Raw genomic sequence first — 19,634 nt, forward strand, 5'->3', positions numbered from 1 at the left:
GCGTGTGTTTTTCTATAAGTCCGGTTTTGAGTCTTCTGGAGGAATGCCTGTTTACTGTTTGTCTTTGTAATTTTGGTCTATACTGTATGTTATACATTAAATTATAAATATCAAGCACGTCGTGTGTATCAAAGGATGGAATCAATCTATATATTATGGTATTGTAAACCTATTCATTGTACATCATTCTGCATTCGATAGTTTGTCAAATTTTTCCAATAAACAAAGCTTCCGTGAATATCAAGTCTAAAAAAACAGTGTTTCATTAGAAAGCAATGAATTTCGCTGCAGCAAAAACCCAAATTAAAAAAACTTTTTATCTAGAATCGTAAAATCGTTTCACTGGCGAAACATTAAAATTTTATTTATTCAAAATCAGCAATTTCCTAATGAAAAGGAACAAATTTTTATAAATTCCCTTTTTGCATTAATTCGGGAAAAAGACGCTTCTCACATTTCGCAGCGTTTCGAAAGTTGAGGGGAACTCTGGGTGCGTGCAGCTCTCTCTTTTATTATTATTTTTTTTCTATTTTCAGTCAGGCGTGCTCTTGACGAAGGCGTAGCTCTTTTTGGCGCTGTTCAGCTCCGTCTTGACACCGCTGCCACTCACGTTGGGAGATTTTCCGGAAAAACTGGCGCGAAGCGGAGACGCGGAACGAGGACTGCTGCTCAACTCTGCAATTGAGGAAAAATAATAATATTTCGTTGATAAAACAGGAGTTTTTTTAAACTTACGCAGCATGCGGAGCTTCCTGCGGGCCATCACGGGCGAGCGGTAGGCCTTGGGCGCGTCGCTGTTCACGCACAACGCCTGCTCGTCGATCGTGCGGCTCACCAGGTCTTTTCGCTCGGACTTGTTCTTTCCTTCTGAAATTAATTTAACAAGAATGAAGTGAAATTTCAGAAAAAAAATGATTTTTTTAACTAGAAAATTGCGCTGAAATAATTCAAAAAATATATATTCAATTTCTTCTGAGCAGCTGAAGGGTTTAGGGGGTGCATAAATCCATCCCCTTTCATCCCCATTGCTAATTAAAGCGACCACGCCGTGCCTGGCGCCACGCTCACTGTTGCGTATTTAAAGCTGTATTGCAGCTTAGGGGTGGAAAGAAAACACCCCTAAACCCTTCAGGTACTCAGAGAAAGTTGAGACGAGTCTATTGGTGGGTAATTTTTGTAATTCTGAAGCTTAGAACACGAGATTTGGAGTTATTAATATAAGCAAAAATCACGAAATTCACAAATTTTTCGACTTTTTCGCATTTTGCAAACACCAAATCTCTGGTTCTAATTTTCAGAATTGCAAAAAAGTACCCACCGTTAAACACATCTCAACCTACCCTAAAGATCAAGAGGTCTTAGGGGGTGCTCACCCTCCACCCCTTTCCATCCCCTCGCAAAAATTCTCGAAAGAAAATGTACTCAGAGCATTTTTCCGCGGGATTTAAAATATTTTAACAATTAGTGGGCGGGGGTAAGCACCCCCTTCACCCTCTAGCTGGTCAGGAGAGATTAAGACGAGTTGAACGCTATTCAATTTTTGTAATTCTGAAGCTTAGAACACGAGATTTGAAGTTATTAATATAAGCAAAAAATTACAAAAATCACTAATTTTTCGACTTTTTCATCTTTTGCAAACTCCAAATCTCGGGCTGTGAACATCAGAATTGCAAAAACTTCCCACCGTTTGACTCGTCCTAACTTCCTTTGAGAATATAAAGTGTTTAGGGGGTGCATACACCCTTCCCCTTTCATCCCCATTGCAGCAATTTTGATAAAAAGCGACCACCGTTCCTGGCGGCACGCTCATTGTAGCGTTTTTGAAGCGTTGTGGCAACTTAGGGGTGGAGAAAAATCACCCCTAAACCCTTTAGCTACTCAGAAAAAGTTAATATAAGTTCAATGATATGTAATTTGTGCAAATGAAATGCTCAAGACTCCAGATATAAGGTTCCAAAATTTCAAAAAAACGCGAAATAAAAGATTTTTTTTCACTTTTCGAGATTTTTGCAAATCAAAATCTCGGGTTTTAACGTTCAGAATTACAAAAACTACCCACCATTAGACTCATCTCAACCCACCCTGAATATCTGAAGGGTTGAAAGGGTGCTAACCCTCCACCCCTTCAACCCCCTTGCTCAAATTCTAGCAGCAAAAATGACTCAAACGACGCAATCTTAAAAATTTTGAGAGCTTTAATTTCTTTCAAATCATTTAAAAAAGCTAGGAATAGAAATAAAAAAGGCGAAAAATTCTATTTAATTGAATTAAAATATTAAAATTAGATTTTTTTCCTCTTTTTGAATTGTATGCTTATCCCCAATAGAGCATTTTATCGTTTCCTCGAGTTGTTTGCAAGACAAACTCGTCTGTGAGTAACGCAAGAGCGGCGGTGAATACAAATTAATGAGTGCGTGCGTCGTGCTGGAATAATATATTATTCCATTCAGGTCTTTCCGCTCTATTACCGCCAGCTAAACAAACTGCGCAATAAACTCAACCAACAAAAAATTATTTACTGTCTTAAACTCAACCAGCATTTTAAAATAAAATTAAATAAATTCTGTACATACTTTTGGGCTCCTCGTACTCGTAGTGGGACAATTTCTCCACGGTCAGTGCGAACATGGTTTTTGCTTCCTTTCCTAATTTCCTGCTGCGAAGTGTCAGTCTTCCTTCGAGCGAGTTGTGTGCCGAGTGGGCAGCAGGCGCCGCGCTTTTATATATTTCTGAGTGAGGCGAGCGAGCAAGCGAGCGTATCTGCACGCACGCACCGCCGATTAACACCCGCAGCTTCCTTGTCAGATAACGCTCAAAAGCGCACGCGATAATTCTATATTTTTAACTGCAATATTCGCACCTAGAATTAAATATCAAGGTTATTTTCTTTAGGATTTACGTTTTATTTAATAAGCATAATTTCTTAGAAATAAAAGTATAACAGTCTTTCAGCGAGACATTTCAAAAGATAAACAGAAAAGGCGGACACATTGCGATATTATTTGCGTCAACACACGGCCTTTTCTAAATTTAGAATAATTATCGTCGAGAGGTAAACGACAGTCGCGATTTTCCGAGTGTTTGGCAAGCGGCCTCAAATGTCGATTTCAAAGTGTCTGCCTTGATCCAGTTTGTGTGTACTTTTCAAAAGACCATCACGCTGTTTAGAAAATCGGCGCTTTTTCGTTGAGTGCGAGATTTCAGACCGGATGATCCCCTCGTGACTCCGACTGTTCGGTCCCAAACAGAAGCAATTTCGGTTTCTCAAATAGCGATTTTGCTCGGCCGCCAACGATCATGCTCCATTTTTTTTTAATTTTAAATTAGATTTCGAATGCCTAGGATCATGAGACAAAAAAGAGCTTCTTAAAAATTTTGTTTTAAGCGGTTTTAAGGCATTTCCGCTGCGATTTCAAACTCAATTTAGCTATTTTGCTTTTTTTGAATTAATTTGCTTTTTTTGACGTGCTGAAAACCAAAATCGGTTCAGCCATTCGCCGTAGAAACGTTGGAAAAGATTTTTTTATTTCACAAAATAGTTTTTCATGATTCTACGGCGATTGGCTGAACCGATTTTGGTTTTCAGCACGTCAAAAATTAGCAAATTAATTGAAGAATGCACAGTAGCTAGATTGAGTCTGAAATCGCAGCGGAAGTGCCTTAAAATCGAAATTCTACGGTGGCGCCATCTGTTAATTGGCGGCTTCGAACACTTGGGGTTTATGTAACTGGTAGTATTGAACACTTATGCAACCTGAGCTGCATTTGGGGGTTTACTGCTGCATACGTTCCAGTCATCCCCTGAATTTATTCGAGTCACAGGGTAACAGAAAAAAAAATCCAAAGGTGTGCAGCTGTCGTTCAGTCAGGCGAGATCACCTGTTTATTTATGGGAGCGTGAAAAAATACCTTTTGATGCTTTGAATTGAGGCCATTAGCAGACAATACATACATGTTCGGGCCAGGGAGTTGAATGAGAAGGGGACAAAATAGGCTCGCCCGCTCAGCTCTTTTCAGGCTCTGACTGATTGTGAGCATTTTTGCCGTCATCCGCGCGTTATATTTTGACGATTAATTTAAATTTGATAAACGTTGACTTATTGACATTAAAAAACAGCGAAAATTTAGTTCTTTTTCCTGGTGTATTTTTTAATGTTAAAATTAAATTGAGACATCAACAAATTTAGTTGTATTTTAATCGTGGCGTCTTTTGATGAATATAAAGATGGGGAAAATTGAACTTTGATGCGTTTCCAAGATGATAATTTAAATGAAAAAATAATTTGTGGCATGTTAAAAGCATTGTACATTTTTTAAACTCCTTTTTTTAATTTTTTCGATAGTAATTTAAATTTAAAGCTGACAAAAAATCATTTCTGGATGGCAAATGCGAAGAAGCGAAGTACATATGAGGAGAGTTCGAGAGCCACCTGTTATTCGGGGCAGCTGGAGATGCGGCTCGGCTGAGTGAGGGGTCAGTGTCGCATTGTGTGAAGAGTTCTTTTGTTGTTTTTTTCCTCATCGTGACAATATAATACCTTGGAATGCAAGAAAAACGACGTGTCAAGAAAATCTAAAATCAAGGTGAGCGTCGCAGTAGGTGTTCCCTAAATTCACCTGAAAAGCAAGAAAGAGCGAGACTCATGCACAGTCGTGTTTGCACCCTGCGAGTGTATCGGATCTCTCCCTGGCGCAGTGCACAAGCAATAAAAATGGTAAGAATAAAATTTTTAGAACTCGCACGGAAGTTCCTTTTTCCTTTATTTCCCACTGCTAATAATTTACCTCTTAATAAATCAATTGTTTATTCCTGTACAAAGTGATCAGGTCACTGAAACGTCGAGTCTAAAACACACTCAAAACTCCCGCCACAAATAATCTTTAATAAGCTCTGCTGGGAAATGCACGCTGCGCTTCTGGCTAAAAATAACCAATCATTTTTTTTTTCCTAAAGGTGCCATCCAGCCTGGTGGACCTGGCATTCAATACTGTGTGTGACAACATCAATACTTATGACGGGGACTTACTAAAAACCTGCATTGGTAAGCAAAACAATTTCCACAATGTTGCGCTTAAAGACCGTCTTTGCACCGTTCTGAGTACACCAATCGATTCTTGAGGGTCGAATTAGGTGAAAAGGATCATTTTTCCCGTCAAAACAACATAAACATGCGTGAGAGCAAGCACACGCCCACCGCCAGCTGTTAGTGGCCTCTCCTTGGCCCCACCCGGTCTGATGCATAAATATTGTTTTGGCGGGAAAAAAGTTCGCACGTCGCGCTGCTCTTTTTAGCTGGAAAAAATATCCTTTTCACCTAATTCGACCCTCAGGAATCGATTGGTGGGCTCAGAAACTTCGTCAGAGACGAGGTCTGTAAAAAATGAATGAAATATATTTGTAAAACTGTATCTCTTAACATCCATTTGCATTATTTCTTAAATCAATTTCCTCAATTTCCAGGGCCTTTTCGTATAAGGATGCGTGAAGAAGTGCTTCGAAGATCAGCGTCCCATCATTTAACATGCGACGGTAACAACAATCACAATGACAACATTTGGGCAATTCTGCCTTGCTTGGTCAAGTCGAAATCCTATACAAGAATTGACACCTGCTATATGAGCCACATGGGCTGCAAATACTCTCTCTGGCCCAACTATCGCTTCCAAGAGGTAAAATAATTAATGCTTTTTAAATATTGAATTCCAATAATTCTCAATCTCAATTATTTCAGCTCATCAGGTGTTTGGGGGCGAACACTCCGAACCTGCAGGAATTAATAATAAATGTTTGCTTCGGGATTTTTGAATACTCTCTCGAAGAACGCGAATTGGCCTCGATTATGCAGCTCAAGCATTTGACCATCCTTGAGATAAATCATGTTCGCGTCCCTTTGTCGGGGATTTTGGACATCTCTCGTCGATGCGAAAAATTGAAGACAATCACTGCGGGCTATGTTGAAGTTGACGAGACAGCTTCACTTCCTGCCATCAGGGAAGACTTCGTGGTCATGCACATCGAGGCTTTGGATATTTACCGCAGGTTTTGGATCTCCCTGATGATGAAAACTACTGCGGCCCCGCAATTTGCAACAACAACTAACACGCATTGCATTAGATTGATTCACAGTCCAAGCACATGTCGAGACTTTTCTTTGGAACAACTGTTTGCTGAAAAACTAACGACCCTATATGTAAGAATTTTTGTTTCCATTTTACTTCAACAACTAAATTTTAATGAATTTATATTTCAGATTGATAGCTGTAACCTGGAGAATATTGAAGAACTGGTCGACTTTCCGCTCCTTCCAGTAGTAAATTACGCATCGATTGGATGTGGCGGTAAATCGGCGCACGTTTTAAGATGTTTCATGAAAAGAAACGGACAGATTCTTCAGGGGTTGACTCTCAGGAATGTTGGCATCAAGGAGGAGATGACCTTGAGCGAAATCCTCAGCTCATGCCCTAATCTTCAGTCCTTGGAATTATGTGCTTGCATTTTGTCTGGGAATGACGCACCCGCTGATGCGATGCAACAACTGACACGATTTTTGTGGGTCAATGGTTCAGAGTAAGGATAATTCATTTTTTGGAAAGCCAACCACCAAACTCTTTAATATTCTTTAAGCCTGTTTTTATTTTATTATTTTACAATCTTTGTTGAAGTTTTTGAGCACACCAATCGATTCCTGAGGGTCGAATTAGGTATATAGGATATTTTTTCCCTAAAAAAAGTGCAGCGCGACGTGCGAACTTTTTTTCCCGCCAAAATATATTATGAACGTATTTGTGAGAGCTGGCTGGATCTGACAAAGAAGTCATTCGTACAGGCAGTCTCTCTGCAAGTGTTCAAATCAGCTCTGACGCATTCGCACGTCTCACAAATACGTCCATAATGTTTTGGCGGGAAAAAAGTTCGCACGTCGCGCTGCACATTTTTAACGGAAAAAACGTCCACTTTACCTAATTCGACCCTCAGGAATCGATTGGTGTGCTCAGAAACTTCGGCAAAGACCGTCTTAAATAAATAAAAACAAAAAAAGGAAAAGAAATGAAGGTTTTAGATGATTTGACAATTTCTTCGTTGTTTTTGTCTCATAGTTTTTAATCATTGCAGATATTCGCATGATGTATATAGTCGCTTTTTCGAGCATTTTGTCAGCGCCGCTCCTAGAAGACATCTACCTAAGCCTCCCCAATATTGACTACAGCGACAACGCCACCGTCATAGCTAGGATTCAAAGACGCGAAATCCTACAGAATCTCAAGAAACTTTATATGAATGAATGGGTGAATATCATAAACAAGAATGGCCCTTCCTCTTACTCATTGTCAAAGAATTTCACAGAGTTGAGAAACGCTATTCGTTCAGTATTATCTTAAGCACATAAACATAATATTGTTATATAAACAATGCTTTACATCACAATTCTTTTACAATGTTTATACTTCTTTTTCTTTGAGTAATAAAAAAATCATTAAAAGAGAATCACTTTTCGGCTTAGAACTTGATTTTTTGAAAATTTTTCCATAAATATTCTTGCTAATGAGGCAAAATGACACCGGGGGCCGGATTGCGACCTGTGTTTGGTTCCCGCAGATCATTAGTCAATTTGGCATTGAAATAATGGAGGCTTTCAAGGTGCTTAAAGTTACGCCCATTTTGAAGCTGCGCAGTAAACTTGTGCGCGTCTTAAGCATGCGCAGTAAGTTCAGATCGCTTCTTTATCTCGCAGGGAGGCTGAAACTCATCACTGCGCATGCGTGAACCCAATTAAAACCTTCTGCGCAGTCGCAATTCCCATCGGGGTCCAGATTCCGATCTGTATTGGTTTCCCGCTGGTCATAAGTCAATATGGCGTCGAAATAATGGAAGCCAATCATCGGGAGACAGTCCAGCGTCCAATCAAAAGCGTCAAAAAGGGGGCGTGGCCACCTAATATTATCATTCCCGCGCATTTTGTTATATTTCCATTTTCCTGATGTGCCATCTAACGGGCAATTCACCAATTACCGGGCTAATCAGCTGGTTTGTAACTTTCCCGCCGCACTCTACCAGACGCCATGTCTGCGCGTCACGTGAATCCGGTCCCCTGTGGCAAAATGAAGTGATTGCAGCTGCGTAAATATTGATTTTTTGCACCCTTTCCAGCAGCTGTATTGGAAAAATTAGCATTTCTGATATGTGTCTGCGAATGAAGCGAAAAACAAGGCCTATGACAGTCTGTTTCTTCGCGGTGGGCAGCAGGCGCCGCGCTTTTATAGAATTCTGAGGCGTAAATGCACGCACGCACCGCCGATTAACACCCGCAGCTTCCTCCTCAGATAACACTCAAAAGCGCACGCGATAATTCTATATTTTTAAATGCAAAATTCGCCAATAAATTAAATAATCGTGGTTTTCTTTAGGATTTTATTTAATCAGTAATTTCTTAGAAATAAGTAACAGTCTTTCAGCGAGAAATTATAAGATAAACAAAAAATGCGGACGCATATTGCGATATTATTTGCGTCAACACACGGCCTTTTCTAAATTTAGAATGATTATCGTCGAGAGGTAAACGACAGTCGCGATTTTCCGAGTGTTTGGCAACGGCAAGCGGCCTCAAAAATGCCGATTTCAAAGCGTCTCTGCCTTGATCCAGTTTTTCCACGTTGTTCAGAAGGTTGGCGCTTTTTCGTTGAGCGCGATCGCAATTCCCTTTACTGGAATTAATATTTATTCAGCTTTAAAATATTTATCTAGCTGATTTTTGGTACTTACAATGCACAGAGTTGACTGAGGTGGAGATGGCGTCGAAGAAAATGGCCAAGAAGTTGAGCGCCAGGTTCAACTTGAGCTCCATGTTTTCCACGATTTGCTCCTCGATCGAGCTTTTTTCGAATGCATCACAGATCACCATCGCTTGGCCCACGATCTGTTTCAAAAAAATACAAAGAAGGAATTAATATAAAAATGTTCTAATAATTTAGATAAAATTTAATTTTGCGATACGGTTTTGACGCCAAAAAGTCGCCAATTTTTCAAGATTCAAGTTTTTTGTAAGAAAAAATCGCCACAATTGAAAAAACGAGACTTGCCTCCATGATGTGTTCCTGCGCCGCGGCGTGTTTGGCGTTGAGCAGGCAGGAGAAGTGCGAGCGCCGGACGAAGCGTTCGTGCGCCTGCAGGGCCGAGTGGAAGTCGGACGCCTGCTCGAGTCGTTCGTCCAACTGCTGCTTCATGTCCAGCAGGATGTTGCTCAGCATGTGCTCGTGCACGGTGCCCAACACGAACAGCACCCACGAACGCAGCACCCACAGCCGCTGGCTCAGCTCTGCGTTCGCGCCACTCACGCAACGACAATCTGAAAAGGACAAAAATAAGTAATTGATCATTTCATTTTATTAAAAACGTCAAAAGCGATAATTTCAGCGCCTTTCAAAGCATGAGCGATTCAAAATCGCTAAAAATAGGTGATTTTGGATAAAAATTAGAAGAAAAGGTATTTTATTTTTGCAAATTTTGGGGGCTTTTGGGGCGGACAGGGGCCGTTTTCGGGTCCATTCGAGACAGAATTTTACCGCAAGTCTAACCAACTTTGTTTTTCTACTCTACGACCAATAGGAGCCTACTTATTAATTTTAAAAGCCAAAAAAACATAATGTAGACATTACAAAATTTTAGTTTTGGGGACCCAGTAGGGCCCCTGTGGGCCGTACGGTGACGATTCTGGCACGAGTCGTTGCCCCTTGGCTGGGCACGTCCTCCCGTATTCAGTTTTCCAAAATCTGACCATTTCTCGAATTACTGCGATTTTTTGAAAGTTCAATTTTCGGAAAAAAAACTCAAACTTTAAAAATAATTCATGACCAGAAATTTTCCCGGTAATTTCGCCTAGTCATCTGGGATTGGTATTGAATGATGAACATTTTGTGGGATTTTGAAGAAAATCTACCAAGTCGTTGATTTTTAAAAGCTCAAAAATGGTGTTTTTGGGAGTTTTTCACCAATTTCACCGGTCGAGGGCAAAAATTAAAAAAAAAAAGAACAAAATGGGCCCTCTGCAGAATTTAATTAAGAGTGTTTTGACACAAAATACGACCATTAATCTCGAAAATTGAAGGACAAGATAGTATTTAGAGTTTTCTAAAAACGTGGTTTTCAGAATAATTTGGGAAATAGAAAATCCCCATTAATTCCGCACGGGATTGCGATCTTTACTGCTCCATCGCACACGCAAGCCCGATACCAGCCTGAAAACCGATTTTGAGATCATTCGCTTCCATAGAAAAATTAAATTTGATTTTACGGATTTTTCAACTTCGTTTTTGTTGTAAAAATTCGAAAGTTTGATGGATTTTAAGTCACAAGGCCTCAAAGGAATCGTCCCGACGAGCCCTACAACCTGAACAACCCTGACGACGTTTTTCAGGGCACCCCACCCTGAAATCGGTCCAGGAGAAACTTTTAACACTTTTTTCCGACGCCACTTCCCCTTTTAAAATAAAATTACAAAACATTGCTGTACCGATTAAAGCTACTCTCTGCAGACTAGACAGGGCGCACTTGATCTTGAGGAAGAACCTGAAGATGTCGTTGTACAACTTCATGTTGGCGGAGTTGAGGACCAGGTGCGTCGGCCATTGCATCTGTTGGAGTTAAATTTAATTAAAAAACAATTAATTTCTATTAATTATCTTACAGAGTAGTGGAGGGAGAGTCGGTTAATTAGCTGCATGAGGGGAAAGCCCTCAGTCAGCTCGGAGACGGCGTCCGGCTCGAAGTTGGCGGCGACCCTGACGGAGAAAAGGTGCGACCACTCAAGGTGCTGCTCGTTCAGGCACACCTGCAGCTTGTTTGTCAGCACAATCCACGTCGCCCAGCTGTGCCAGTCCTCATCCTTGCGAATCTGGGGAAGAAAATCGGCAGTTGCAATTAATTAGTTCAAAAGAACGCCACCAGATGGCACTTTTCTTCATGATTATTTGGAATTAAAGATAGTGGCGATGCCTCTCGGTTACTTTTGCAACTATTAAATAGCTATAATTATGCACGGACCTCTTCGTTGAGGAAGGAGCAGAACTCGTGCATGGCGAAGACCTGGAAGAAGGCGACGCTGTGCACGGCTGAGAGGTGGTCGCTGATTTTGCACTTGCTCTTCAGCAGCTCCTTTGCCAGTTTGCCGACGCCGCGCACGCGCGCCTCCAAAATCCGCTCGACACTTTCGCAGAGGACGTGGTTCAACGACTGCACCGAGCACAAATCCGCAGACCTGAGAGTGCAATAGGAATTTTTTAAATCATGCATATCGTAAAAAAATCGTTTGTGCCGCGGAAATTTGGCCGATCGTCTTATATGCTTTAAAAAGCTACCATTCACTCCGATCAGCTGACTCGTGAGGACGATCAGGAGATAAAAAAGTGGGCGGGGCGGACGATCGGCCAAATTTCCGCGGCACGAACGAAATTAAATCAAACCTAAAGGGCAGTGTAAACTGTCCAAACGTGAATTTCTCCTCTGAATGGTCGGTTTCTATTCCCAAATTGAGCACGTCCCCGTAGGCCTCGAGCAGGTGAGCGTCGCTGGTGGACAAGATGAAGTCGAGCGTGTACTGCTCCAGAGCGTCTGGCTGCTCTTCCTGCAATTTGAGTTGTCTAATCTCGCTGACAGGTTCGGCCTCGTCGCTTGGCAGAAAGTCCTCCTGCTTGCCCGACGCCATCAGTCCAGTCCTCAGCAAGACAATCAGTTCGTCGTAAATTGAAACTGAAAATGCCAGTAATTATTATTTACATTGACTTAACCTGCAGAGTGCCCCTTGGGCCTCTAGATGGGCGACCTGAGGAAGGTCAGTGACAGGCAAGGATGAAATATTGCCACCAAGTATTGCAAAATGTGCTCAAAAGTACTGAAAAATCAGCAAGGGAACGGATCTCAGGTTGGGGTACCCTGAAAAAGGTCTTAAGTTTATCCCAGGTAAAAGCCCAATAAAAGACCTTTCCGATGAGGGGTCGTGATCAATGATCGGACAAACGGCCGAATTTTAATAAAAATAAAACCATTTTTTTACTTTTTCGAAAAATCGGATGAAAAAAATTCGCAAAAATTCGAAAAATGGTCCGATTTTCGAAAACTACATACGGGCGGACGTGCCTCAATTAAGGGCATCGATTAGTGCAAGAATTAGCGCCATCCGGCCCATAGGGTCCCACCTGGGCCCCAAAAACAAAAGTTTGGAATGTCACAAAACGCTTTTTTTACTTCAAAAATTAATAACTCGGCTCCTATGGGTCGTAGAGTAAAAAACTAAAGTGTTTCAGACTCGCCATGAAATTTCGCATCTTTTAAATCAGATTTCCAACGCAACTCACCAACACTGATGCCCCCCAAATTTTTTTTCTATGAGCTGGATTGAGATTCTGTCTTGAAAACACACCATTTCGCGTATCCACGCGGAGATTGCTCAGGTTTCGCGCATAAATTCGCGGATTTTCCGATTTATTTATTTATTTTTTATGGGACCTTGCAATCCTTTATTATTAGGAAAGAATTAATTACCGTTGCCGAGCGATTTCGGTGTTTGTTCCATGCAGTCGAGGCCTCTGAGCAGGCAAATGCTGCGGCCGACAGTGAGGCCCTTGTTGGCCAAAATCTTGAGCAAAGGCATCGGAATGACGCCGAGGTCGACCAAAGACTGCTCAAACGGGTGCAACATGTAGTCGCCGTCCAGGTTGTTGTCAGCTTCGGCCACTTCCCTAATTAATTAATAATCAAGAGTAAGACGTTTATTTCTTCAAAATTTAATTAGTTACCCGGAAATGAGGAATTCCTCGTGAGGGTCGTCCAGCGATCCAAACAAAAACCAGTTTTCCGTGATGTCCAGGTAGGGTTTTAAAGAGATGAGCAGCAGGGAAAAAACGACAGAAGAGATTCCGAGCGACGGATTCCGCTCTGCCTCCAACCACAGCACAGAGAGCAGCCTTCATGGAAATTACAGAAAATTAAATTAAATTAAAATTTATATTAATTAAATGTGTGAATGAAATGTTAAAAATTAAAGCCTGTTTCCTAGGATGGATTTAAAAAAAAAGCGAAGAATATCAAATTTAATTTTTCAACAGAAAAATGTGCTCGAAAATACAGAAACAAAGCATTAAAAACCGGCCTCGGAGCGGATTTCAGGTCGGGTTACCCTGAAAAAGGTCGTCATGGTACCGCAGGTCAAAGCCCTTTTTGAGACCTTTCCGATGAAGGGTCGTGGTCAATGATCGGACGAAGAGCCGAATTTTAAGAAAAATAAATCCATTTTTTTTACTTTTACAAAAAACCAACAAAAAATCGTAAAAATTCAAAAATTGGTCTGATTTTGGAAAAATGCACACGTGCGGACGCGCCACAACAGGGGGCATCGATTTGTAACAAAATCGGTGCCGTTTGGCCCATTGGGTCGCGCTTGGGCCCTCGAAAACAAAAGTTGGAAATGTCACATATGTTAAAAACCGGCCTGGGAGCGTATCTCAGGTGTGGGTACCCTGAAAAAGGTCAATAGGGTACCGCAGGTCAAAGCCCTGTCCGAAACCTGTCTGATGAGGGGTCGTGGTCCACGATCGGACGAACGGCCGAATTTTAAGAAAAATAAAACCATTTTAACCTAAGTAGTGAAGCCCTAAAATCTGGAAAAAAATTAATTTAAATTTGTCTATGAACGCGAAAAATCTGAAAATTGGTTTCCAGACCGGCAGTGGTCTTTTACATGCGATGCTGTCGGTAAAACTCTTTAATTTTCATCCATTTCGAAAAAATCGCGAAATTTCGATTTACTTTATGGTAGGTGCAAAAATAACGTTTTTCAAAGTTCAAAATTTTTCTCCTCCAAGGATTTTGATCAGATTGGCTCGCACTTGGTCTTAATATGATAACAGATACATTTCGTTTACAAATCCGTTTCACAATAAATTGTTTTTTTTAATTCGGCTTTTTTGAAAACTCGGCCAAAAGAAATTCATTAAAATTAAAAAAATGGTTTGATTTATAAAAACTAAACACGGTTGGACGCGCTTCATCAAAAGGCATCGATTGGTCCCAAAATAGGCACCTTCCGGCCCATGGGGCCCCGCCTGGGCCCCTAAAACAAAAGTTTGAAATGTCACAAATCACGTTTTTCCACTTAAAAAATTAATAACTCGGCTTTAATCAGTCGTAAAGTAAAAAACCAAAGTTTATCAGACTCGCAATAAAATTCTACGTCTCTTAGTCTTAGGACCTTTTGCTGCCCAAAAAATCTGCATTATTTTTAAGTATTTAATTTTTTAAAGGGTCCGCGCGATGAAACGCATCGATTTCTCGTTTTTTTCTACGACTTGGTACAGTTGGAAAGTCAGAATTTGTAAAAACTCACTTGCAAGAGCAGACCCAGTACTGCTGCAAGTGGAACTTCTCAAAGGTGGCTGCTTCGTGAACCCTGTACACCTGGTAGAGGAACTTGAACCAAGGGCGCAGGGCGTCGAGACAAGAGTTGATGGTCATGATGTCGTCTGAGCAAGAATTAAATATTAATTTTTTCAGTAAAATTATTTGAAAACCCACCTTGATGTTTGACTCTGTCCTCCAGGCGGAGGAGAAAGCCGTTTTGTCTGTGAAAAATTAGTTCGAGGGCGGCAGCGTAAGCCTGATATGTTTTGGGCGGGTGTTGGAAGCCGCTGTGCAGGGCACTCGGCAACATTTTCTCCACAAAAGCGTGAATTTTGCTCAGCATCGACAAAGCCGGCGTCACTGAACCCATCACGCTGCGAAACATTTCCTGCAAATCAAAGAAAATATCAAAAATTTAATATAAGTCCAAAAATAGTAGTTTTTTGGGAGGTTTTTTTTTGCCAATTTTAGCGATATCTCCGGTCCAGGGTAAAAATTCAAAAATAGACAATATGGGCCATCTGAGGAAATTAGTTACGCGTCTTTTGACGAGAAATTCATCCATTTATCTCGAGAATTGATCATTTAAATAGTTTTTTAAGTTAAAAGAACAGTTATTTTTTTAAAATTGATTTAAAAATAAACTTTAACCTACCGGAGAGAGACTACAAACAGTGACGTCGCCAAGGACAGTGTATTTGTGCTCTTCTTCTTTCTTGAAAACCAATCCGCAAGCAGAATTGTCCCTCAGGACCATGATAATTTCTCTAACCACCGCGTACTCGCTGAGAATCCGCAGAGCCGAATGAGTAGAACTGAAAAATTCAGTTTAAATAAAATCCTTAGTGAAATGATTTTTTGGCTTGTTGCTACCAGAGTTGGGCAAGACGTGGCGCAGGAAATTTTGGATCGATTTTGATGCCACTGTATTTGTAGCCGGGTTCGCAGGCCTTCCACGATTCGTTCAGTTCTTCCAAGGAAGAGCCGCTTTCTTTGGCTGGCGTCGCCACACTGCTCGTGCCAACCTCCACACTTGTTAGAAAATCTGTAAAATAAAATGGAAAATAAATTAAATTGAATCACAAAAATTATTTTATTATGTAGGCGCCGGCAGACACGCAAAATAACAGTCTTGGGCCTGTTCTCAGGTCACGTGAGACCTGAGAAAGGTCGGGGACAGGCATGGGTGAAAATCGCGGCTGAGTAATGTGCTTGAAATTAGTGAAAAAGCATAAAAAACCAGCCTTGGAGCGGATCTCAGGTCGGGGTACCCTGAAAAAGGTCATCAGGGTACCCCAGGTCAAAGCCCCGTCCAAGACCTGTCTTACGAGGGGTCGTGGTTAACGATCAGACGAACAGCCAAATTTTAAGAAAAATAAAACTATTTTTCACCAGCATCGCAAAGCCAAAAAATCCAAGAAAAAAATTAATTTAAATTTTTCTATGGGCGCCAAAAATCTGAAAATTGGTTTACAGACCGGCGGCAGTCCTACGCGTGCGATGGAGTCGGTCAAACTCTTTAAGTTGGCTCCGTTTAGAAAAAATCGCGAATTTTCGATTTCCCATGTTAACCTTATGGAGAAAGTAAAAAAATCTCGTTTTTCAAAGTTCAAATTCCTACAAGTCCTAGAATTTTTATCAGATTAGCATGTATTTGGTCTTAAAATGATCCCAGATAAATTTAGCGTCGACTGTAGAACCATTGTTCAAATTTTAGTGCTGGAGGTAATTAACAATTTCGATTTTTTCAGAAAATTTGGCAAAAAAAATAAATAAAATTCGAAAAATGGTAAAATTTTAAATAAATATACACAGACAGACGCGCCGTAACAAGGGGCATCGATTGGTATCAGAATCGCCGCAATCGGGCCCTTAGAGCCCCGCCTAGGCCCCAAAAACTAAAGTTTGAAATGGCACAAATCGGGTTTTTTCGACTTTAAGAATTAATATCTCAGCTCCTATCGGTCGCAGAGTAAAAAACAAAAATTTATCAGACTCGCCATAAAATTCTGCGTCTTTTAGGCCCAATTTCCAACACAGCCTGCCCCCACCGCCACTAACGCCCCCAAAATCTGCGCCTTTCCTAAGTTTTTTGTATCAATTAATTTTTTTATGGAACTTGGGTAGCGACTTTTCATAAAATACGTAATTAAATTACCACTGGAGCTTTCTGTGTCGTCCTCTGTTGCGAGCTGCGAGGAGAACTGCTCGACCTGCGTGACCTCTTCTCCGTCCGAGTGGTCACTCCAGTCGCTCAAATCCGAATCATTTTCCTCTCCGGAATCCCGTTCCCATCCCTCGTTCAAGTAGGCGTGCCAGTCGACCTCCTCAGAGGCCTGCAAAGGCTCCTCGCGGATCACGCTGCAGCCGGAGCCCAGCAAGGACGATTGGTTCGTCATTAAAATCAGGAATCTGCCGATTTTTATTAAATTCTGAAAAATGAAAAACAGTAAGATTAAGCTTTAAAATTAAATTAATCCAAACATTTTTGCTTTCGGTTCCCATGTTCTCGGCCAGATCGAACAGTTTCTCGAAAGAGGCCTGCAGCTTCCTCGCCCTTTCGCTCTCGACGTTGATGGTGAATTTTTCGACCAGGGCGTCGACGTCGTTTTTCACCTGGCCCTTGTACGTGTCCGAGTAGGTGGCGTTGAAGATCATGGACAGCGCGTAGTCCATGCATCGCTGGTGGTTCTCTTCGCCACGCTGAAAATAAAAATACATAATTATTGGAGGAATCACCGAAATTGTAACCCACCTTGAACCCTGCGACGCTGGTGATGAGCTTGGACAGCCCCTCTGTCATCTCGCGGGGCGCGTATCGCGACATTTTTGTGCTTAAAGCGGCGAATTTTCACAAGATAAACATCCCATCGCTAAATTTTGAGTGTAAACACACTAGACACGAGAATTGTGGTGCGAAGTGCGATGCGTAAACACAACCAGCCGGCTGATGCAGGCTGTGGGCGTGGGCACTTCCCGCCACCTGGCGAGTGGGTAGTAAGGAACGGAGAGGTAGGCGAAAGAGTTATTTATGACTTGAAATAGTGCAGGTTTTGGTTAAAGGCTGTGATTTTGATCGAATAATAAATATTAAATAATATTTTAATATATCTGCAGCTTATTTTTCTCATTTAGTGGCAAGTACTTTAAGAAAGTTTTAAACTTTTCCTTTTTCTGCATCAACACGCCCCCTTCTGCCTCTACTTTTGTTTTGTTTTGGTTGTGACTTGGTGCTGCTACTGCTGCTTTGGTGCTCATGCCAGATTTTCTCGAACAGATGGCGCCAGCGGTAAAACTTTGAATTTTATTGCATTTCCGCTGCGAATTAAGACTTAATCCTGCCGATACTCTTAAAATCAGGTCAAAATTTATTTGATGTATGAAACAACAGACATAAAACCATTATTTAAAGAATTTTATTTATTTTATTGAACTCTCAATAACCGCAGACCATTTAAAACACCAAAAATTATGAGAAACATATTCCGAAACAGCGGCAAAAAATTGAATTCAAACGGAAGAAAAATTAAAGAACCTCTATATTGTGAAAAATAAGAGAGGTTAATATTTCTCACAGATGTAAGTGAAAAACATTTTCGAAATGGGAGGGTAATTTTGCGGATTGAGGAACATATCATGAACGCTTAAGTCATCAAAGCGTGAATTGTACAGTTTGAGAGTTAAAAGAGTCAAGGCCATAATCGACTCGCGACAAGGTGTCTTTTGAAAGAAAGGGTTGGCAGTATCGTACATGTTATCCTGCAAAAGAACGCGGCTGCGACACCACACCTCGTGCGTTTGGTTGATGAATTCTGTCTCGCCGACCAGAATGGTGTTCTTCGGATATTGCGTCCCTTAAACGCATAGCAGGAATAATATGTATATTAGGCCGCCAGAGTTCGTTTACAATTTCAAGACAGTCTTTTGCGAAGATTCTTAGCACACCAATCGATTCCTGAGGTTAAAAGGATGTTTTTATCGACCACAATGTCCAGCGCGACGTGCGAACTATTTTTCCCGCCAAAACAGAATGCGAGAACTGCGATGGATTTGTGCATGTGGTATCTCTGCAAGTACTCAAACCAGCTCTCACGCACGCGCACTTCTCGCATTCATATATATTGTTTTGGCGGGAAAAGGTTCTTACCACGCGCTGGACTTTTTGGTCGATAAATACACCCTTTCTACCTAATTCGACCCTCAGGAATCGATTGGTGTGCTCAGAAACCTCGCAAAAGACAGTATTTAATTTTTACCGATAATATTGTAAGAGGCTTGAACATCAGCAAGGGTGGCTGGCTCGTAAAGTTTCATTCCAAGTTCACAGCATCGTTTGAACGCCGCAACCGGATTCTTCAGGCATCAATTTTCAATCCCTCAAATAATGAATTAAATCTCTTACCACAGCGCCGTTACCAGCAGTGTCCCAATTTCCGACATAAAATGTTTTGCCATTATATAAAACCCTGTACCCGAAGTTGTCTAAAAAGTTTGAATGAAAAATTCGAAAAATTATCTCGAGTCAAAAAGCGAGAGAGTAAAGTGCGTCTACCAATTCCTTTGCTGTTCAACGTGTCAATTGCTGTTTGCTATGGGGGAGTTTGAATTTTATTTGAGAAGTGAAAGATTTGTTTTACATTTATTTCACAAGGGAAAAGTTTCGAAAGCCAGCACGTTCGGCGCACCGGAACACACGGAGTCGGTGGAGCGTACTTCAAAATTGAGAATAAATAATTTTAATATTTCCCGCTTATTTCAACACCGTCTTTGACGAAGTTTCTGAGCGCACCAATCGATTCCTGAGGGTCGAATTAGGTAAAAAGGGTGTATTTATCGACCAAAAAGTCCAGCGCGTGGTAAGAACTTTTTTCCCGCCAAAACAAAATGAATGCGAGAAGTGCGCATGCGTCATAGCAGGTTTGAGCACTTGCAGAGAGACCACCTGTACGAATGACTTCTTTGTCAGCTCCCACGCATGCGCATTTCTCGCATTTATATTGTTTTGGCGGGAAAAAAGTTCTTACCACGCGCTGGACTTTTTGGTCGATAAATACACCCTTTTTACCTAATTCGACCCTCAGGAATCGATTGGTGTGCTCAGAGAATTCGTCAAAAACGGTCTTTATGTTTAAAATTCTGACAAATGATCCGTTGCCGAGGTTATTGTTGATTATCTTAGAAACCAATTGCGGTGCCTTCTCCTGACCGCACTTGTACGTTTCATGAGCAGTCACGCACTCATCAT

The 19,634-nt window shown here is 41.2% G+C and overlaps 2 protein-coding genes and 1 long non-coding RNA gene across 4 annotated transcripts; all 3 read right to left on the bottom strand.

Annotated features, from left to right (window-relative positions):
- Positions 1 to 313: 313 nt before the first annotated feature.
- Positions 314 to 2,725, bottom strand: LOC135937993 (uncharacterized). Of its 2 annotated transcripts, none has more exons than XM_065481463.1 (3): positions 2,574 to 2,725; positions 736 to 867; positions 314 to 675 (listed from the first exon to the last, which is right to left on the bottom strand). In XM_065481463.1, exons 1-3 carry the CDS (start codon positions 2,626 to 2,628, stop codon positions 533 to 535), a joined length of 330 nt encoding a protein of 109 aa, XP_065337535.1. In that variant the 5' UTR covers positions 2,629 to 2,725; the 3' UTR covers positions 314 to 532. The 2 variants fall into 2 exon arrangements, with proteins under 2 accessions (XP_065337535.1, XP_065337543.1); XM_065481471.1 differs by having other exon boundaries at positions 736 to 864; positions 2,574 to 2,688.
- Positions 2,726 to 8,417: 5,692 nt separating this feature from the next.
- Grip128 (gamma-tubulin complex component 5) lies at positions 8,418 to 17,330 on the bottom strand. The gene is made up of 16 exons (XM_065496893.1): positions 17,145 to 17,330; positions 16,874 to 17,092; positions 16,548 to 16,821; positions 15,263 to 15,434; positions 15,045 to 15,204; positions 14,564 to 14,777; positions 14,376 to 14,511; positions 12,790 to 12,957; positions 12,536 to 12,732; positions 11,458 to 11,743; positions 11,039 to 11,252; positions 10,683 to 10,889; positions 10,509 to 10,629; positions 9,079 to 9,344; positions 8,762 to 8,915; positions 8,418 to 8,703 (listed from the first exon to the last, which is right to left on the bottom strand). Exons 1-16 carry the CDS (start codon positions 17,214 to 17,216, stop codon positions 8,657 to 8,659), a joined length of 2,907 nt encoding a protein of 968 aa, XP_065352965.1. The 5' UTR covers positions 17,217 to 17,330; the 3' UTR covers positions 8,418 to 8,656.
- A 1,300-nt stretch (positions 17,331 to 18,630) lies between these two features.
- LOC135934864 (uncharacterized) lies at positions 18,631 to 19,130 on the bottom strand. The gene is made up of 4 exons (XR_010574146.1): positions 19,027 to 19,130; positions 18,942 to 18,978; positions 18,792 to 18,871; positions 18,631 to 18,742 (listed from the first exon to the last, which is right to left on the bottom strand). It is a non-coding gene; the product is annotated as an uncharacterized LOC135934864 (long non-coding RNA).
- Between the last annotated feature and the right edge of the window lie 504 nt (positions 19,131 to 19,634).

The sequence above is a fragment of the Cloeon dipterum genome, chromosome 1, assembly GCF_949628265.1.
Source record: "Cloeon dipterum chromosome 1, ieCloDipt1.1, whole genome shotgun sequence".
Classification (NCBI taxonomy): Eukaryota; Metazoa; Arthropoda; class Insecta; order Ephemeroptera; family Baetidae; genus Cloeon; species Cloeon dipterum.